The sequence below is a fragment of the Salmo salar genome, chromosome 14, assembly GCF_965601325.2.
Source record: "Salmo salar chromosome 14, fSalSal1, whole genome shotgun sequence".
NCBI classification, from domain to species: Eukaryota; Metazoa; Chordata; class Actinopteri; order Salmoniformes; family Salmonidae; genus Salmo; species Salmo salar.
The window spans coordinates 67,681,339-67,701,266 of NC_138304.1; the positions used below are offsets into that span (position 1 = coordinate 67,681,339).

Genomic DNA, 19,928 nt, shown 5'->3' on the forward strand with positions numbered 1-19,928 from the left:
CCAAATGAAAAAAATTGGTTCAGAGATTGTTTTGATATTTCAACCTGCGTGTCGTGATCGCGTTTGCTGTGGGGGGACAAAATCAATTTGCGCACGATGGCGGGCGCGTCCGGTTTGGGCATGGTGTTATTCTTTCAGTGGGCTTTGATCCTTGAAAAAAGTCAGATTTTCCAGCACAGAGAGTGACAGGAAGGGAAGGGTTGGAATGGTAGACCGTTACTATGGGAAGGTAAAAAAATAAAATGTCATTTTTTCCCCCTTGCCTGGAGTCATTCTTTCCTTGGCAACAGCCAGCCAAAAGCTTTTCTCAACACGACACAGAAGGGAAGGGATAGAGGAGGCAGCTCTTTGGAAACAGCACTTTGAGTGGACTGCAACAAGGAGAAACAATTCCAGACAAGCAGAGGACAATGGCAGTGACACGTTGTGGCTAACAGAGTTGCTCTGACTTTTGAACAGGGTCAGGCTGTGATCGGCCATTTCATGTCTATCATTTAGCTTCTGTTCAACTCCTGCTCTTTGGCACAATCCTCCTCCACACCCTTTAAATTGTCCCTCAGTATAAAGGACATCCTTTGAAATACTTGTTATTTCCCTGAAACAATGACTCATTTTCCTGGCACAAGCAGGCATCTGTCCATTTTGCTCTTCACAGGACGTGGAGTGTCAGTACAATCGTGACAGCAGCAAGCGCTAAGAGACAGCAGCAAGCGCTAAGAGACAGCAGCAAGCGCTAAGAGACAACAGAGCTAATAAGTTTGGCAGTTTTTGGTTAACGCTTAAAATTCCCAAGATGGACGATGTCGCGCAACGCTTAATATGGCAGGGGCCACCACCCCTCACCACAGCAACCGAGGGCAGCGGTCTGTCTATTCTCTGTTGTGGTAAAAGTTGAATGCAGCTCAGACAGTCTGTGTGGCCTGTCAAGACACGTGTTCTCTGTCTATGTTCTAGTCAAGTCCTCATGTGGTCTGTGGAAGTATACGAGACGAACACATGCACAGTCTGGGCTGTGGTGCGTTTTGACTTGGGTCCGAATCACGTGTGGTCTGTTTGTGTTCGGGTCAGGCTTTCCCAATGTCTGTTTGGGTTAGGGTCAAGCACATGTACGGTAATTGTTTGGGGTATGTCTGTTAAGGTCAGGTGCAGAGTTGTGGTAGGATTTGGTCTATTTGGCTGTCTATTGTTGCGAGTTTAGTGGCCAGTCCGACTGAAAACACAGGCAGTGTCTGCATGGACTCAGCAGACCGTGACGGCTACAATAACCCCTGCAGTGGAGGCACCCATGTGCTAAATTACTGCCACAAAATGCTCTCCTTCGGGCCTCTGCAGTCTAATCCAGGACATTCAGCCCTCTCTAGCACCGCCAGTCTTCTTTCTTTAACCACATAATTGCACTCGGCTTGCCCAGCCGCTGCCGCGTCAACCTAGCTCTGGGTTGGAAAGTGGGGACGGAAAAGAAGATCATCATTGGAACAGGTGCTGCGCTGACAACGTCATTAGAGGAGAGGGTGGCGAACCTGACCGCTACGCTTGTGTTTCCCATAATGAAGTTCTGCATGTCACCGTGTGTACACTGGCTGTCTTACACTGAGGCGCATGATTAAGTTCCTCTGCTGGAAACGGAAAAGCCAGACAGTGAGACTGGTAGAGACTAGAGTTGGAGCCAGGGAGGGAAGCCATCTGTGTGAACTCAATGGAATGTGACATGTAGGGAAGAGACTTCTCCCCTTTGTGAGTGATTCAACTTCCACAAGTCCAGGCACTACCACAGCTTGGGCACGAAAAATACTCTATTGAGAACACACACACAGTCCAAGAGGTCTTTCACAGTAGAGTGTACATTGACCTGAATGTGATTTGATCTCTAGCCCAATCCCAGACTGTGCCTAGGGGGGGTAAGACAAACAGTCAAAAAGGCTTATTCACATTCACAGCACCAACCAGCACTGAGGAAGCCTGTGGCCCCAAGGCTAGATGATAACGAATTTCACAATCAAAGACCTGCAGTGTCAACGCAGTAAGTAATAGCATGAATTACCATAGAGTAATGAGAGAGTGCCACTCTGATTAAGACAAAGGGCTTCCTGTCCTGCTGTGTGTCTGCGTGAATCATTATGTGAAGAGAGAATACAGCCTGCCGACTGGGAGGCTGAAGCTCACCATATCCCCAATCTAATTCCATCTCCTTATTTCAAAAAGGTGCTAGGATGCTAGAACACTGCGATCCAGCAATAGACATACCTATTCATTTTCAGTGAGGACTAGTCACTTGATTAAAAAAAAAAAAGTGTCGGAGATGTGGGTAGTCGGCCTCAACAAGGCGCTGGAGTGAAAGTGGAACAGGGACAGCTATGATAAGGAAATGTAGAGCCCTGTCAATCATTAACCAGCAGGTTGACTGTGGCAATCTGCCCCAGGGAAGAACACACGTCATTCACCACCACATCATAACTATATTCTACAACGTCTGAACCATAACACGCACACCCAGACTGTTCGGCTACATACTAAGAGGTATACATTAACAAAACTCTAAATGAAGACGGCTACAAGATCAACACTTGCATGTCAGTTAGGCCTACATTCACAACTATCGCATCTACGAATGAACATAATCCGACGATATGTAGGTTAGACGAAGTTGCCTCAGCCAGAAGGGACATCTGGCAAACCAGTAAGAGAGCGAGAAAGTGCTCCCGTAATCCAGAGGGGACAGGAGAGCTGGGCAACATTGAAGCGATTAGTTAACAAGAGGCAGTGCTGATCCTAATCCTCTTCTGGGATTAGGAGGGAAGGTGTAGCGCTGCTGGTGCTGAAAGTACAAGGCACCTTTATCACTGACCTTATTGCAGAATATGTGACCAGCTTAAGCTTCCTCACGAGACCTTAACCAGCCTCCTTATAGAGCAAGGAGAGTTCACCAGGGCCACGTTCAGTAACCAAATGTTATTGATAGAAATGGCAAGAAGAAGAGCCAACAGAGACATGTTTGTTCTACATAGCAACGTTCCAAAAACACACCCCTGCTCCCAGAAAGGGCAATGCGAACTCCCCAACTCTTACATAGGATAGGGGGGCCTCACCTGGGCAATATTCAGAGAATATGGCATGGCACATCTTTTGGATATGTAGCAAGATTAAGAACTTAAGAAAAGTGGTTTAAATGAGTCAAATGATCTGTTTGCAATCAAGCTGACGTGCCTGTGTAAAGGCATAAGGTACCATCCTTAGATATCCTTTGAGTCCACCACCAACCCAATAGGTAGGCTATATGAAATACAGAATGCATATTTGTGAAGTCTTGACTTCTTTTGAAAGGTGATCAGCATCCCAAGATGCCAACGGCAAATCAAGCCTCAGTCCATATTAGGGCTGTCCCGACCAAAGAAATATATCATATCATCTTACTCGACTGAGAGTCTGTTCTTTCAACCAATCGATTGGGCGAATGTTTTTATAAATTGAAACATCCTGTGTGTGTTTTAATCAAATCAACTATATGCAATAAGCTTGTCTGATGCGTTAAGCGCACTGTTTGCTGAAATAATTAAGACACAAATGACTAGAGGGAGTCTGACCGCACTTAATTTGATTGTGCTGGGCTCTCTTATTTTTTATTTTTTATTTTTTTACAGCGACTGACTAGCACCCGTTGTCTCGCTCTCCTAATTGCCACAGCGACCACCACAGAACATCAGTGTTTATTGCGCTGTCCGTGTTGCTGAAGCTGCAACATAATTATGCTCCAGCCATTTCACAGAAAATATGTTACCGAAATCCCTAATTTGATTAGGAAAAACATACCCTATTCCCTCAACTCTTGCTCTCTTTACGTGACATGTATGCATCACATTCACGTGACCAATAGGGCCTGACCTATAGTCTATCATAATCGCATCAATAAATTGGTTATAGCAAACTCCAAAATACACGTGACAGCAAAATGATGCAGAGGACATGAAAAATAAACTTGAAATGGGGGAATGTTTACTGGTTGCTCAGCAGGTAAAGGGGAAGTCAGATGTGGGAATAAATTTGACTAGTAGAAAATACTGGAGATGAGTAAAGTAAAGAGCAAGCGCTGCGTGCATATTATGTGTGCAAAACAGATGCTGTTAGATTACAATATACTTTCAGACCTTTTGGTACAATGTAAACACTAAACCAATTCTAAGCGTACCAGAGAGTCTGTTGTAAAGTTTAGTTTTTTTGTAAAGCCTTTATTACAGCAAAGACTAAAAACAGTCACATTCATTTGTGAATGCAATTTCCTAAATGGAACGGTTATTTTTATTGTTTACACTAATTATTCCTGGGACGCTTTATTTCATTTAACAAAAATGCAAATCATGAATGACTTGTATGCTGTGTGAGGACATGAACAAATGAATGATTGATTGATACAGTAGCCTATATAAAAGTATTGAAATATAGGCCTAAGTAAATTACGGCATTAAATAATAAACAGGATGCCCTTTTAGGCCTGCAGCTTGATGATGGTTATACAAGGCTGCTTTACAAAGCCTACTAATGATAATGACATGACTTACTATGATGATGATGATAATAATAAGATTTCTTACATAATATAACCATATACAATTTCAGTAGCACGTCTTCCAGTGATTAACTGTGCCATCCCTACGGCCTCCACAATGCATTAGTCCACTCAGATAGGCGTGAATCAAAACAGGTGTCTTGCCGACCAACAGCCTATCGGCCAAACAATCAACCAGTCGACTAGAGAAAAAAAATGGCCTCGGCCCGAGTCCATATTCTTTAAATGGAATCGAATAATGTATTCCTTGCTTTTTAGACCGTTGAACTCAGCAAATTTACTCTCCCCAAAACAGTGCTAATATCAGTTTCTTATCCAAGATGAAATTCTAATTACATTTCTTAAGTCTGCGATAATACAAGACCCCACAGCATTCATGGCGCTGAATAAATATAAAAACCCGAGGCTACTTGCAAAAAGGATGAGCAGTGGCACTGTATACTACAAAAAACGGAGAGAGTAAAAATATATGAATAAATATCCTGCTGATAAATTATTCATTTGTGTAGCTTCCAGGGTTCCACATGAGTGGTCACAGTTAAAGCAGCCCCAGCATTCATCCAAACAAGATACACCGGGGAAGCAAAGCGCCAGAGGACTTCCACAGGAGGAAGAGAAATCTGGAACGCACTGCTGATTTGGCACAACTTAGAGGATACACACTGTACACATACTGGCTGCCAACACAGCATACCCTCTCCTCTAACTGTAGTACAAACACAATGGACAGACTCAGACGGGAAGTGCAAACCCAACACACCAACAGCACATACCTTGACTACACCACACACACACACACACACACAGTAGGGATTAATATTTTCCAGAATTTAAAAAATATATATCAATAAAATCAGACAAGTTCAATAATGGGACTAATTCATATTTCATCCTGAGAGTCCCTGGAAATACTGCAAAAATCAGAAGTACTCATTTAATTCATTTAAAACCCAAGATATGGTCAATACGCTAAGGTTCTTCCAAAACAAGACTGCCGCTGCGGCACTTTGCAGGTGTTGTGCCCCCCCCCCCCCTTCTATCTTGGGACTGCAATGCCTGGCACACTTCTGAACCATTTTGATAGCTCATGTTGACCAGTAGTGTGTGCCACAAAATGAAAGGATATTAGAAGGGGGGGGATTTCAGCAAGGCCATTTTCTTGTGACTGCCTAAATCCCCCCTTCTAATTTCCTTAATTTTGTGGCTAGAGTCAAATACTTTCGCGGGGGGGGGGGGGGGGAGATTTTCAACACAACACCGGCTTGGCTGCTCCACTATGTAAAGATTTCACAGCAAGTGAAACTGATATTTAGTAATGAGAGTAACTTTGATTACCAATGACATTGTTGTGAATTGCTTAACAGGCTGTTCATAAATTCCCAGCGTTATCATGTTCCTCAATTCAGCACATTTCAGCAGTAGGCCATCTCGACACAGAGCGCACCCGGAGAAGGCTACAGCGTTGTCGAATCATACAAACTTTGTATCGGCAGTCAAACAAAAGTCAAAATGACCAAAGTTGCTAAGCTTGCTAGATAACCTCCAACAAATGACAAAATCGAGTTGATTACACAGATAGCAGACCAGCTCATGAATAACAGGAAAATGGAGAGTAAATTGTTTAAATATCAAGGCATCTTAACTGGGACCAACTCTGTTTTAAAAAAAAAATATCCATATCTACTCTCATACCGTTTGTTGATAACACATTCTCTACCGAAGCTCTCATTTGGGCAGCAATACGAGACAGCGAAGAGAAGCAGGGGAAATGTTATAGCGGTATTTTGATAATGAATAGGTGAGACGTGCTTTGATGATGCAAACTATGGATTACAGAATAAAGTTAGGAGTTCAGGATTTTGGGTTTCAGGGAGATTGGGACAACAGGAAAATAGCCTAGGCTCTAGAAGACTACTGAGTCAATAGACAAATAAAACACTTGATTTAGGCTACATTATTGAATGCTAAATTGTTCTGATCAATGATAGATGAGCAAACAAATAAATTAGCTATCACTTATCCAGCCAGAGATCAATTAACCAAATATACAGACAGAGATTCCGTGAAACAAAATCACATTGATTGATTAATTATCAGACAAGTCACATGCTTTGGGTCTGAAGTAGGACAGTCTACTACGCGAGTGAAGCGCACAATCCACTTGTGTAACATGCTAGCAAAATTGTTCTGATCAGCTAATATGAGCAAACCAGAATAGACTGTCGTTCAGCACTCACTTTAAATTCAGCTAACATTTTCCCAGCCTAAATTGTTACCAAATATCCAAATGGAGATTCAGCGACAACATGTATTTATCTAGACGAGTCCTCCACGCTTGTCTCAGCGCAGCGCCATCCCAATGAAAACGACGCTGAAATTACAATCTAGGTGACCACACTACTATTGCTTAAAATTAGTACAACGGTTGCATTTTACTTTGTGAGTTTTGTATTACACACACCTTGATAAATACAGGTTAAACACAACCATAGGTCAAGAGCCAGACCGACATGATACAAACACGCCAACAGACGTCAGTGAAAACTCATTGAAATAGACAAAACACGCTCCTACGCGTGATTGTTACAAATACTAGCACACCCGTGAACATAGAAAGCAAGTGGAGGGGTGGCAAACATGCATGAACAACTTTGGGATTTGATTCAAATGGTATGAAAGGAGCGAGACACTGACTCAGGGGAATAAACACTGTGTGAAAGGCGGGAGGTTAGTCACAGTTTCGCTACAGGTCTAACGGCATAAAAAAGGTGCGCTGTTACATTAAAAAGGGTCACTAATCCCCCAGATAAAAACGCGCAGCTTCTTCAAAACCGAATAAAAAAGACAGCTCGTCAAATTCCGGTGTCACTGGGCCTACGGCTCTACAACCGTCGCTTCCCCGACCTCCCTCCTGCTCTCACCTTGAGAGAGAGAGAACTTTGAGTCTAGCAAGCAGAAGCTCTGAAAACAAAGTGCTGTCGTGTCACAACTGTCTGTGGAAATAAACATTCAAACCTCGAAATAACACTTGCCGAGCAGCTAACCGGAGTAAGACGCGCAAGCTCCGGATTCCCAGCACAGGCCTCTTCAAGTCGCTTTGATCCCGAAGATGCAGTTGACTAAACACCGCAAACCAGGATGCAGTTTCAAAATACTGTACAAGCGACCATGACCTTCGGCATCATTTTACCAGACAAGGTAAACAACTGTCAATATGCCCCTGAACAAGGCAGTTAACCCACTGTTGCTAGGCCGTCATTGTAAATAAGAATGTGTTCTTAACTGACTTGCCTAGTTAAATGGTTAAATAAATAAAAAATCATGACAGATGAGAAACCACAAAATCCCTAGTCACAAAACACAGAGTTTAAATTGTGGGAAACTGTCCTCTCTCAGGCTGTGGGCCACCTCTGACTCACTCAACAGAAATGCAACCTCAAATTACTTTCACACAGAGTCCTAATGGAAGAAATGCCTTCATTACCTTCCCATGAAGGCCTATCTATAGCTTACTTCTGCGTTTGCACTAATTGGTAAACGGCCAGGGCAGATTCCATATGTATAGCGGATTAAGTTTGCAGAGCTTAAAATCATTTAGAAATGCCTGTTTTGAGTCCGTTCTCATTTCATTTCCAGGGGGTGGGGAGAGAGAGCAGGAGAGTGGGTGCTAGTTCCTTTCGTCCAACACTACCACCAGCTGCACTTTACAAACAATCGTATTCCCCTTATCTGAAAAGGAAGCCATGTAGGAACTCATGAATAAACAGAGAAACACCAGAAAGAAACTGCAAAGTAAAAAAAACTGCCCTGATAACCAAAATAACACAATATTCTCCCCATCCATGCTTGGCATACAGAGTCTCCTCCATTAGACCAGGTGCCACCCACTACATCCACCACCCCCACTCCCACTCCACCCCAGCTCTCGACGCCCTTAGTGTTGGGTTGGCTGGTGGTCCGTGAAGTGTCATGAGATTCCGCCAAATGAGCGGTCGCTGGAGTGTCTGAGCAGCCATTGTTGCCGGCGTCCAGGGTTCAAAAGGGGGGAGAAAAAAAAAAAAGTCATGAGAGAGCAGCCTCAAGTAATGATTGGCTAAGATGAGAGATCTAAGGGGGAGGGACGTGGGACTGGACTGTCGGAGCTCAGAGCCTTGAGGAGAGGTTTGGGGTGGGGGGGTAGGGTGGCAGAGCGGCCATATGGGGGGGGGGGGGGGGGGGGCTGTGTCGTCAACAAGGCGCAGGCGGCGGCTAAAGAACCAGTGCAAACTTTCACACAAAAGGGCCCCTCTAAGCGCCATGGGCAGCAGAGCCTTCACACCCACAAAGGGGAAGTCAAACTAACCCATAAAGTACTAGCTAGGAGCACAAGCCATACAACCCTCTGCCACCACTTCAGTAAAACACTGACGTCCAGGCCCCTACTTTCTACCAAACACTTCAACATTCATCAGGAACATAATGCTTTTTTTTTTTTTTTTTTTAAAGGCACCCCCTTTCACAAATTACTATTTGAATATCAATACAGTGGAGAGACGCATTTGTTTTCACTCTTGTGGTGGTGAAAGGGGTCAGTGTATTGAGGACAGACAGTGACGTAAACTATCTGCTGTTCTATTGAAGTACTGACATGAGGTGGTAAATTTCTCCTGGGGCCATCAAATGTGCCTTTCCTGCTGTAAAACTACCCCCCTGGTGCTGTAACGCCCTGAGGGAGGACAGTCAGGGAACAGAAATCTAGTTACCCAAGGCCCCAGTTCCTGGCCAGTGTCCAGGACAGAAGTAGGTCATGGTTATCACCCTACGTTGACGAGATGGGTCGGTCATGGGTTTCAAAACGCCGGGTGGGTCACAGAGAGTCATTCAGGAAGAGCGACGAATCCCTGAGATGACTGTCCCCCTCCCCTCACCCATAGCCCACCTCTCTCTCTCTCTCTCTCACACACACACACAGACAGCGCCAATTGAGTCCATGTAGGATAACAAGCATGCAACCACAGCCTATTCACACTGACCATAAAGCGTGCCAACTGGGCTAGTTTGAGCAGCCTAACAGTAGGAGATCCCCAGAAGACAATAAAAACAACATTAGATTACAGGAAGTGCTTTATGGAATATAATTTCCAGTGACCCACATGCTTCTCAGCCAGGGATTCATCGGTTGTGGAGGGATTCTTAAAAGGCGGCTAAATCTAATTCCAAGTAATTACAGTCAACGGATACCCAGAGAAATACAAACACAAGTGGGCTGTCGTTCAGAATGTAGGCCGTGAGTGCTACACAAAACCAAGAACAACAGAGGTGCTGAAAGAGTTGAGGAAAATATTACCTCAGAAGAAATGAGGAGAATTAAAAGTAAAACATGCAAATCGCCGGCGAGGTAGAGAATGAGATGCTCTGAATGGTTCTATCCCTGCCACATAGTAGAGAAAGACGAGATGAACAAGCTTTCATGCACCAAACGAGACAGATGTCAGAACTCAAATCATTTGGCTTCCATAATGTAAATGCCAGGTCTTCCGACTGGAACCAGCCAGCTTACCGGTCTCACTCAATTTACTTCACAAAGAGCCAAATCAGCCGTTTAGCTTGATTTCTTAGTATCCTTTAAACTGAGCGGTTAGCCTGTTAACTTACCCCGAGCTGACAAGGTAAAAATCTGTCGTTCTGCCCCTGAACAAGGCATTTAACCCACTGTTCCTAGACAGTCATTGAAAATAAGAATTTGTTCTTAACTGACTTGCATAGTTAAATTATGGTCGAATATTTTTTTTTTCCCTGCCTAACTCATCACTTTAGCAGATGGAGGGGGGGGGGGGGGGGAGAGATGCTTTTACCGCTGTACCCCTCCCACTTATTAATTCATGCCGCTCAAGCATTCCCTGACAGTCCGGGAATGAAAAGGACTTTCGTTTCCCACCTTGTTATTTTATACTTTCAATTACTGCTGCGTGATTTGCGTACGGTTTTGGACAAACGGTAGGCTCTTAAATGAAGCAAATGATCCACGGGGGGCAGCCGCGGCACTCCCCTAATGCCCAGATCGATTTTCATTCGGAGTGAAACACTCCCGATTGATCAATCCCTCCCCACCACTAGCCAAGCGGAGGTGGCTGGACTGGGACTGAGCCAGTAAAGTCCAGCTCGGTCGGTCTTTGCTCAGTTTCGTCCCGCCTGGTCTCTCGCCTGGTCTTGTGACCAGTGGGCCAAGAGCCACGTCGTCATGGTAATCCACGTGGTGACAGTGGGCCACCAAGAAGAGCCTCGCCTTCGTCACTCAGCCAGGCACAGATAAGAGTTCATAACCCATCCTCACTCCACACACAATAACAGAGATGTGCAGACACACAAACACAGACGCAAAGCAGACCGACATAGCAGCATGATCAGGAGCAACCCCCACACAGAGTTGGGGCCGACGATCATAGAGCACAAAGCCTCGACAACTGAGATTCTGATAGTGTAGCATTAGTTCCCTCACAATGTCTGCTTGTCACAACTGGCTCACTAGTATCCGACAAGACGTGTGAATAACTACAACACTTCACAGATAATTATTTTTTTATTTAAAAAAGGCACATAAACACTTCGAGGAGAAATTGGATGAATAGATTGACAGATGAGATCAAAAAATGTCCACTCTGGTGTAGACTACATCTTCCACAGAAATAATCAAATTAAAAGCAGACTAGCATTCCCCACTAATTTCCTGCTGGTCATTAGCATATTTTGGTGTGATCATGGCCCAGTGCTTTATTTAAGTGAGAGGAGGACGATGAAATATTCATGATGTATTAATCTGACAAGAGAGAACAAACAACGGCGACCCGGAGAGCATGACACCCCCGAGTATCAGGCCGTGGCATGCAGCAAATGACATGTTCTGTGTTAACCTCCAGTGCCACATCCACTCTAATATCATGCCAAGATCTGTCCAGAGAATAAACTGCCGTTGACATGTGAAAATGGTATTCATAATGCTATTTTAAACATGATAAGACGGGGATGCTGTCTTTGCTTGGCCAGGTTTGCTAATTCATCTCTGGCACCGTGTCAACAAAATGCCACGCTCTGCGTCGTAAAGGAGGAAATGGAAATATGGCAGCAAGCCATCGTCGCCCCAAATCACATCAGTGTTTCCATTTCATTCTGATAGCACGGAACGAGAGAGAGAGAGCGCAACGCAGCATGGCCAGCCCCCCTCCTCTTCAAGAGGATTTACTCAAGTGGTAACATTCCTGCTGATGACGCAGTTGCGAAAATGAAAAATGCACCATCTCTCCGATCCATCCATCGGCCTGATATTGCAGCCTTGGGGGCTTCATACAGGAAAGAACACAGACACATAAATACACACATATATTGGGTAACTCTTACACATGCAGTGCACACTCAAAAACACTGGCTCTCATAAAAAACACCCCATTCAACTGAGTGGAGGAGTCCCTGGAGTGACCTTGAGATGTGGCGGCCTGCTAGTGAAGTGGCTAAAGTACAAAGTCAATACTGGCCGACAAAACTGGTTAACTATTAAATGGGGGATCATGATCTAGCCGTCTGCTGGGAAAGTTGTAAGGAGGAGGAAACAAGTAATACGCAGCAAAGCTCAGAGAGGAGGCATGTTGGAAAGTTAGGCCAGATTTCATAGCTTATAGTTAGATTACTCTGATATAGGCTGTAATGTAACAGCACATACACCGAGTACACCCAACATTAGGAACACCTTCCTAATACAGAGTTGCACCCCCCTCCTTTTGCCCTCAGAACAGCCTCAATTCATCGGGGGCATGGACTCTACAAGGCATCGAAAGCGTTCCACAGGGATGCTGGCCCATGTTGGCTCCAATGCTTCCCACAGTTGTGTCAAGTTGGCTGGATGTCATTTGGGTGGTGGACCATTCTTGATACACACAGGAAACGGTTGAGTGTTGCAGTTCTTGACACAAACTGGTGTGCCTGGCACATACTACTCTGTAGCAGTGCGTGGGTAAAATCACTGGGGAAGCCAAGCCAATAGAAAAGCCATATTACAACCTGTTGTGATAATTGTGTTTTTTTTGCTCTACAACCCATTCATTCAGACGCCACTGTGAGCCACCATAATGACGTGACAACAAAAAAAGACAACAGTCACAGTGGCAGAATAAATTCAACTACACATACGTTTGTTTCATCACAAAACGAGAGAACATCTGCCTGGTGAAGTCCACAAGCAAATACTGCAGGTAACAAACAGTTATATGACCTGCAGCATGGTCAAGCAAGTCCACGTTTGACAGTTTACTAAAACTACTGGATTTAGAACCACAGAGTTACCACAAGTTAGCGCAAAGACAACAGGTGCACTGTCTCCACTATTCCAGCACCATTTCAACTTAAAACATCAAATCAACAAGGCAATATGCTTAGTTTAATACACTGAAATTTGTTTTGTCATATGGCTGTGCATGGTACTGATGTGTCCGTCTGTGTGTGCTTGTGCAAGTAAAAAAAAAAAAAAAAATTGACCCACCCAACTTATAGACTAGTTGAACGCCAATGCCATCCTCCTCGCATGATGGCAAAACGGTCCATGGCTCTGCCATACAGTACAATTTGTTTTCATTGGCTGCCTAGCTAAAATGTTTGCTAGCCTAACTTCCTCACATGGGCAACAATGAACCAGCTAAGTTGGCTAGCTAGTTAATGTAAGCCTACATCTAGGCTACATATTGAACTTCAATCATCTCAGGCCAGTGGCACAATATATGCATTTATGGTAAGATCAGAATCACTGTCATAATCATTGGCCTGTACAGAGAATTAAGTCAAAAACCACAAGTCCAAATTCACTTCTCCAGCCGTGGCTTGGGAAAGGGCCAATTTAGCAAGCCAGCTACTGCAGGACATCAACAAAAGGATACTAGAAAATAGACACATTTGTCTGACAATGATGATGTTTGATTGGTGTGAAGCCAAATCTAAAAAACTGGCCTCCCTTGGGGGGTGTTTTGCTGCACCAGGACAACCCACAGTTGACCTCAGCTCAAATTATATCAAGGTAGACCAGATGCTTGCTGGCATGCTACAGCAGCAACATGTCATACTCTTTCATTCCAGACAGCATCAGATACATGGGCTACACATACTGAGACAGAGAGGTTCTGTTTCCCCTCACTCGGATGAATTCTCTGGTGAGTTTCAGCCACCTGCAAATTGACCGAAAATTCAGAAAAAACAGACGAAAGAGAAATTGTATCATTTTTACTTGTCAAATACTTGGCATCCATGAAGACTGCTACTACCATACCCCATTCAAAGGCACTTACATATTTTATCTTACCCATTCACCCTCTGAATGGCACACTACGACAATCCATGTCTCAATTGTCAAGGCTTAAAAATCCTTCTTTAACAGTGTCCGGGGGCTACCAGGCACTGCCTGTGTGTGAATGTGTGTTTAAAAGCCTTCCAATATCTGCTGCTTCTGCCACATTCCTCTTAGAGGCTGAAAAGGTCAGAGGTCAAGAATGGAAAAAGGTTGAGATGAGGCACCATGTTGACAGTTCCATCGTTTTACAGCTCTATGGACAGAGGAGAGAATATCAACAAATAAAAAAATCATATATACACCACTGATTGTGAGAGACTCTCTGGCTGTGAACGCAGCGCATAGAGTACGCACCAGTCCAAGCCATGGCAGTGCTAACCTGAGCAGTCGAGAGAAAATTACCTGGAATTTAGATGATGGATGATATTTCTATAGGTGACACGAGCCAAAAGCATCACTCTGGGAGAAGAGCAGATTGCAAGGGCAGATAAAGGGGAGAAAGATGACAAAATGGACAAGCACTTACTTGTGGGGATGTTGTTAAAGCATATTTGCAATTGCCGATGTGTCATAGGGCAGTGTGTTCTCATTCCAGCGAGTTTCGGTTCATGAGAAGTTCAGTTTAAGTTCGATTTCCCTTTGACTAAACTAGGCCTATAGATATAGAGTGCGTCCCAACTGGCACCCTATTCCCTGCAGTACTTTAGGCCCTGGTCAAAACAAAGTAGTGCACTACATAGGGAATAGGGTGCCATTTGGGATGTAGAGCTAGCTATGGCCCCTCACAAGTGACTGGAAATATTTAGTCTTCAATGGAGTACTGTTTTATCCAATCTCTCACTTCCCTGAACTTTTAAACACTAACGTCATCGGCCTAAAGTATGAGGGGGGGGGGGGGGGGGGTTGTTGAGTTATCACATGCCTGAGTTTACTGAGGATTTAGAGGCATATTCAAATCAGAAGTAGGCAACGCGGCCTAAAACAAACCTGTGTCACTCTCGGAGAAATAAACTTGGCAATGCGCTTACAATTCGTGTAAACTTCCATGGCAAAGTTTCCTATCATGGTTACAATGGGATGCCTGTCCTTTGGGTGATTTGACTTAAACTGGCATCATTACGACCCAACATGAGTTGTGGTCTCCACAATCAGTGATAATACACAAAGCACAACCCTAGCCTACTATCAAACTAATATGGCCATTATGATGAAAATGATTTGGGATGTAGGCCAGGCCTACCCAGGCCAGGCCTAATTACATTAACAGCAATACACAACATTATTCCAACTGATTTGGCTAATAAGTCTAGGCCTAATAAATGTTGTGCTTATTCTAAAATGGGAGTTTATAGCAGTGTGATGCAAGGTCACACACTCCCACAGTGCACATTGCTTTATTCCGTTAAAGTATACGGCAAATAAAACGTTTCAGTACATATCCTCGTTTGGCTACAATATCAGTGAAGTGGGTTCAATTCCTGTGTAAGAGGGGGCGGTGTCCGGGGTGATTTAGGCAAACCCGGGAAAGGTAATTGACAGGCTGGCTGGAGACGTTTTTGTTCACGCTTGAAAGGGAGCGAGGTTAGGGGGTAGGCCAGGAAGAGAATCATAAACCATTTCAGTCCCTGAGAATGGCAGTCAATGGCTTTGTATGCCAATAAAATAACTTCACAATCTGTTCACAAAACACACACCATGCCGCGGAGACCCTCAAGGATGCACAGTTTTGGAATGGTAAAGGACACCCAATGTAAACTGTTATGGAGACCAAAGGTGGTCACTTTTCGTTTACACAATGGTAATATGACCGACACCACACTTAAGAGCGTTTTTTAATCTGTCAACGCATCATAACTTACTTGTCATATTCTGCGTTGTCCTTTTCGCAGCGTGCGTCCTTGTGTTTCTGCCAATCCTTTCCGTGTTTGCAGGTGGTGAGGAGCACCACATCCTCCTGGTTATGGACATGATATAAGGCATTCCTCGTGTCTGACCCTATACCTGTAAGGTATCGCTTCCCCTTAAACACAAGCATGTATTTCCTGAAAGGTGGGATGGAGTTGTACTTTAGGTAACCCCTGTCCCCTCCGGTCCTAGGGTGCTCCTTGGAGAACAGCGGGATGGACACGTCAAAGTTGGGCCTGAAGATCTCGGTACTGATGCTGGCCTTGGCCAACATGGCCTGGCCTATGTCGAAACCTAGGTCTTCCGTGTAGTCCGGCCATGTCCCAGAGTACAAGTTAAATATGAGGTGGTTTCTGCCGTTGTTCCAGAGATGAAGGTTCTGGACCTTGGTATTGAGATTGTGCACGTACTGCGGAGACAGCGAGTCCCGGTCCAGGGTGTCCAGGCTCAGGATGAATAGACAAGCTTGACCCGGGTCAGTGGTGTAGAACCTGGATCCCTCAACAATCGACAAAATATTCTGGTAACTTTCTGAGATTTTCTCCCCCTTCTGCTGGGGGTAGACGTACACTTTGAAATCGTTCTTTTTGCATGCTGAGAAATCAAAGCACGAATCCATGCGACATCTTTTGCCTTTGTACACGCTTGTATTAACGTCCCTCTTTTGCCTTGGCGATATGTGACTGTTGTATTCCTCGGTGTCCGGTTGATCCCAGAGTAGGAACTGTTGTAAAGGGTCCGAGAAGTGTGGCCACGGCTGGTCGGGGCGATATCCATTGTGGCTACGGTCATGCCGGTTCCTGCCCGAAGCTGGAAGTTGTACACCTCCAAAGTAGAACAGCAGAACTAGACATGTACCGGCGGAGAGCAGGATTAAATATCGTTTTTTGGCCTGCATGTGTCCTACGAATAGGGGCAAGTTGTTTACAAATAAATTCGAAGTGGCCAGAAGTTAGGCTCTCACCACCTCCAACTACACCCCTCTGCCATCTTCCAGCCCGCAAAGATTTCAAACTCGTGTCTTCCCACTTCTTCGTATTCCGTGCCCCAATCCAGCGATTGATCCAGAGCATGTGGGCGATTTTTAAATGCGTTTTCTCCCCCGTCTTGCTAGTTTGACCATTTCACTCCCTCGACCAAGTTAAAAACGATCAGATATCCTACGCTCTCTGACCCTCTCGCTCCCTCCCTCATACAGCCAAGCTGTATTCAAATGCTAAACTGCGCCCAGTTCAGAGCTGCCCCGAAGCTTTTTATTAGCTCTTTACCCTGCGAGAGTAGCGGCAGGGGTTCATCAGATTCCCTGCCTTGGCCAACACAGGGGGAAAAAAGGAATCCCACGTTTGAGATGTAAAATCGTTAACACGCCGGCTGGGATTTAAAGCAGTCGGTGTGGCGGGTTTAGATCCAGAGGTCTCGGAGTAGAAGTCGTCTTGTTCCTCGCGTTTTCTACGGCGATATTTCACTCCATGGTTCCATAAACGAACGAATAAAGCTTAGTAGAACAAGAGCGGTTCATCAGTGCAAATGTAGCCTCACAAATCCCTGCATTTCTCTTATGTTTTAATCTCCCGACAGACCTCATACACGCCAACAAAAAAATAATCTCATCAGAGAATAGGGCCTGATATAAACGAAGAAACGGACGCAACGATCTCAAACAGTACGTACAGTTACAATGTGACTTCGCAAATACATTGAAATTGTTACCGATATGGGATTCCTTGATCCTAGTGTCCAATTACCAAAACGCTCAATTGTTCCGATTCTTACTCTGTAAATGTTCCAATCCCGACACGATGGCAGCAGATTTGACGTCCCATCAGTGTGTATACGCTTTTCTCATTGGTCTATCCTTGGGACCGGAAAAGGCGGTGCTTCGAATGCACCCATTCACAACTGGAGCGCTCTCGCCGAAGAATTTAAAGCACGAGTAAAAATATCGAAAACTTTGCGCAATAAGTATATATATATTTTTTTACATATATTATATTGCAAGGAATGATTATAAACTGTCACCACTGTCTTGAAATAACTAGTTTGTTATTTCCTTTAGTAGAGGTTGAAGCTGTGGCCAAGAACCAGTGTTGCTTTAGAGTGCCAACAAAATCACGGTAACCAAATGTGAGTGCCCTACGGTAACGTTTACACAGCACAAATTGCTGGTTCAGGAGTGAGTGAAAGTGTAGGCCTATAGGTTGATCAGACATAATACATTTAATGATTTTCACAAAAATATAAAATCATTTCTTTAAAACTATAAATGTGCAGAGCCGAAAAAGATTGTCTCACACAAACCAAAGTGCACTGATTAATGACAAAGATTAATAGCTCCAAATCGCTCTCGAGGAGTCATACCATGCCTCATAATTTACACAGCTGCCATTTTGTGGAACAACACTCAGGCTGGGTGAAGGGGCCATCCTCGTTTTTTATGGCCAATTAGTTTAGGGGGGAAAGGGGGTGGTAATTTAACATGACCAATGAGAGGGACCGGCTGGGAGCTGGGCCAGAATCCCGGGGGTTAGCCAACCTCAGTATTACCCTTTCATACTATAGTGCCGAGTCCAAACTGAACCATACCGTGCTGGCACATTTTTTGTTAGTTTTTTTCTCGCATTTTCCTGATTCACACTATTGTGCCAACCTGAACCATACTTTACTGGCTCAGATATTTCCTCTTCTCATGGTCTTTTCCAGCTTGGTTCCATAAATTATGGATGTGTGGATCTGTACCCAGGCCAGCTCAATACAGCTCAGCTTGGTTCGGCTCGGCCCAGTAGTGTAAATAGGGTATTAGTGTGCCGTTGAGACAAAGCCTCCTTTAGGCCCCCAACACCAGCCACCTTTAGGGCCATAGGGACACCTTCATTTACTTTTGAAAGTAATTGTGCCCCTCGTGCTATTTGTGGCAATCACTTGCTGGCAATTCCATTTCATTTAATCACCAATTAATTATAATTTATACCTAATCTGACCCACTTTTCCTACATGGTGTTACATGAGATTTTTTATTTTATTGAATCCTTATTTAACTAGGCAAGTCAGTTAAGAACAAATTATTATTTACAATGACAGGCTACACCGGCCAAACCCGGACGATGCTGGGCAAATTGTGCCAATCACGGTCGGTTGTGATACAGCCTGGAATCGAACAAGGATGTCTGAAGTGACACCTCTAGCACGGAGATGCAGTGCCTTAGACCGCTGCGCCACTCGGGAGCCCCCCTCGGGAGCTAAACGAACCAACTCCAGACAGGGCACCTCTGGTTGGTTGAGAATAGCTGGATTACCTGAAGGATTGCTATGGTTCCCCTGGTATACAGATGAGCTGTTTGTGAAGCAGCACTTCCTCCCCGCATCGGCAGGCAACTGTGATAAATGCCACGGTAAATTAGGGCGGCGGTAAACAAATACCCACGGCTGGGAAGGTAATCCCAGGGTTCAGGGAGTTCTAGGCAGATGGAAGACAAAACAGCCTTTGAGAGTGCAGATCGGGCACAGATAACTCCCCTTAGGATGATGTAACGAGCTCGAGTGCTCCAGGAGGCTGGAGACGCAGATAGGCCTGGATAAAGGATATGTGTGTGTGTGTGTGTGTGTGTGTGTGTGTGTGTGTGTGTGTGTGTGTGAGCACGGAGTGTGTGTGTGTGAGCACGGAGTGTGTGTGTGTGAGCACGGAGTGTGTGTGTGTGAGCACGGAGTGTGTGTGTGTGTGTGTGTGAGCACAAAAACAGGCAAACACAACAAGGCCGTGTAACCCAACCACAAAATCCCAACACACCCTCATTGGAAACCAAAAACACAGCAGGCCAGGATTTGTTGTGAGGGGACAATAAAGGGTCTGCAAACCTAATAGAGGTCACTTTGTTCAGACGGAGAGGGAGAGGCTTATAAAAACATGGAATTGAGTTATATTGATGTAATCTCCTATTCATGGTCTCCTTGGGAGTGTGTTCTACTGTACACAATGTTTATCCCTGGCATTGTTGTGATGGGTTTAGGATACATTACACCTATTCAAATATTCACTCCACATCCATTGTCTTGTCACCGACGTGTTATAATAATTTCTCAAGGATGATATCTGCAAACTCTGAGAGGTGAAAAGTTCGGAGGAGAAATATCAACTTAATCGAATAGAATCCCGGTCAT

General features: G+C 44.6%; 1 protein-coding gene across 1 annotated transcript in view; it reads right to left on the reverse strand.

Moving 5' to 3' along the window:
- The window catches only part of LOC106570050 (exostosin-1b), a 114,887-nt gene extending 97,300 nt beyond the window's left edge, over positions 1-17,587 (reverse strand). Inside the window, exon 1 of the mRNA XM_014141986.3 lies at positions 15,728-17,587. Within this exon, the coding sequence (XP_013997461.1) occupies positions 15,728-16,671 (944 nt within the window). The 5' untranslated portion in view covers positions 16,672-17,587. The remainder of the gene's footprint in view (positions 1-15,727) is intronic.
- Between the last annotated feature and the right edge of the window lie 2,341 nt (positions 17,588-19,928).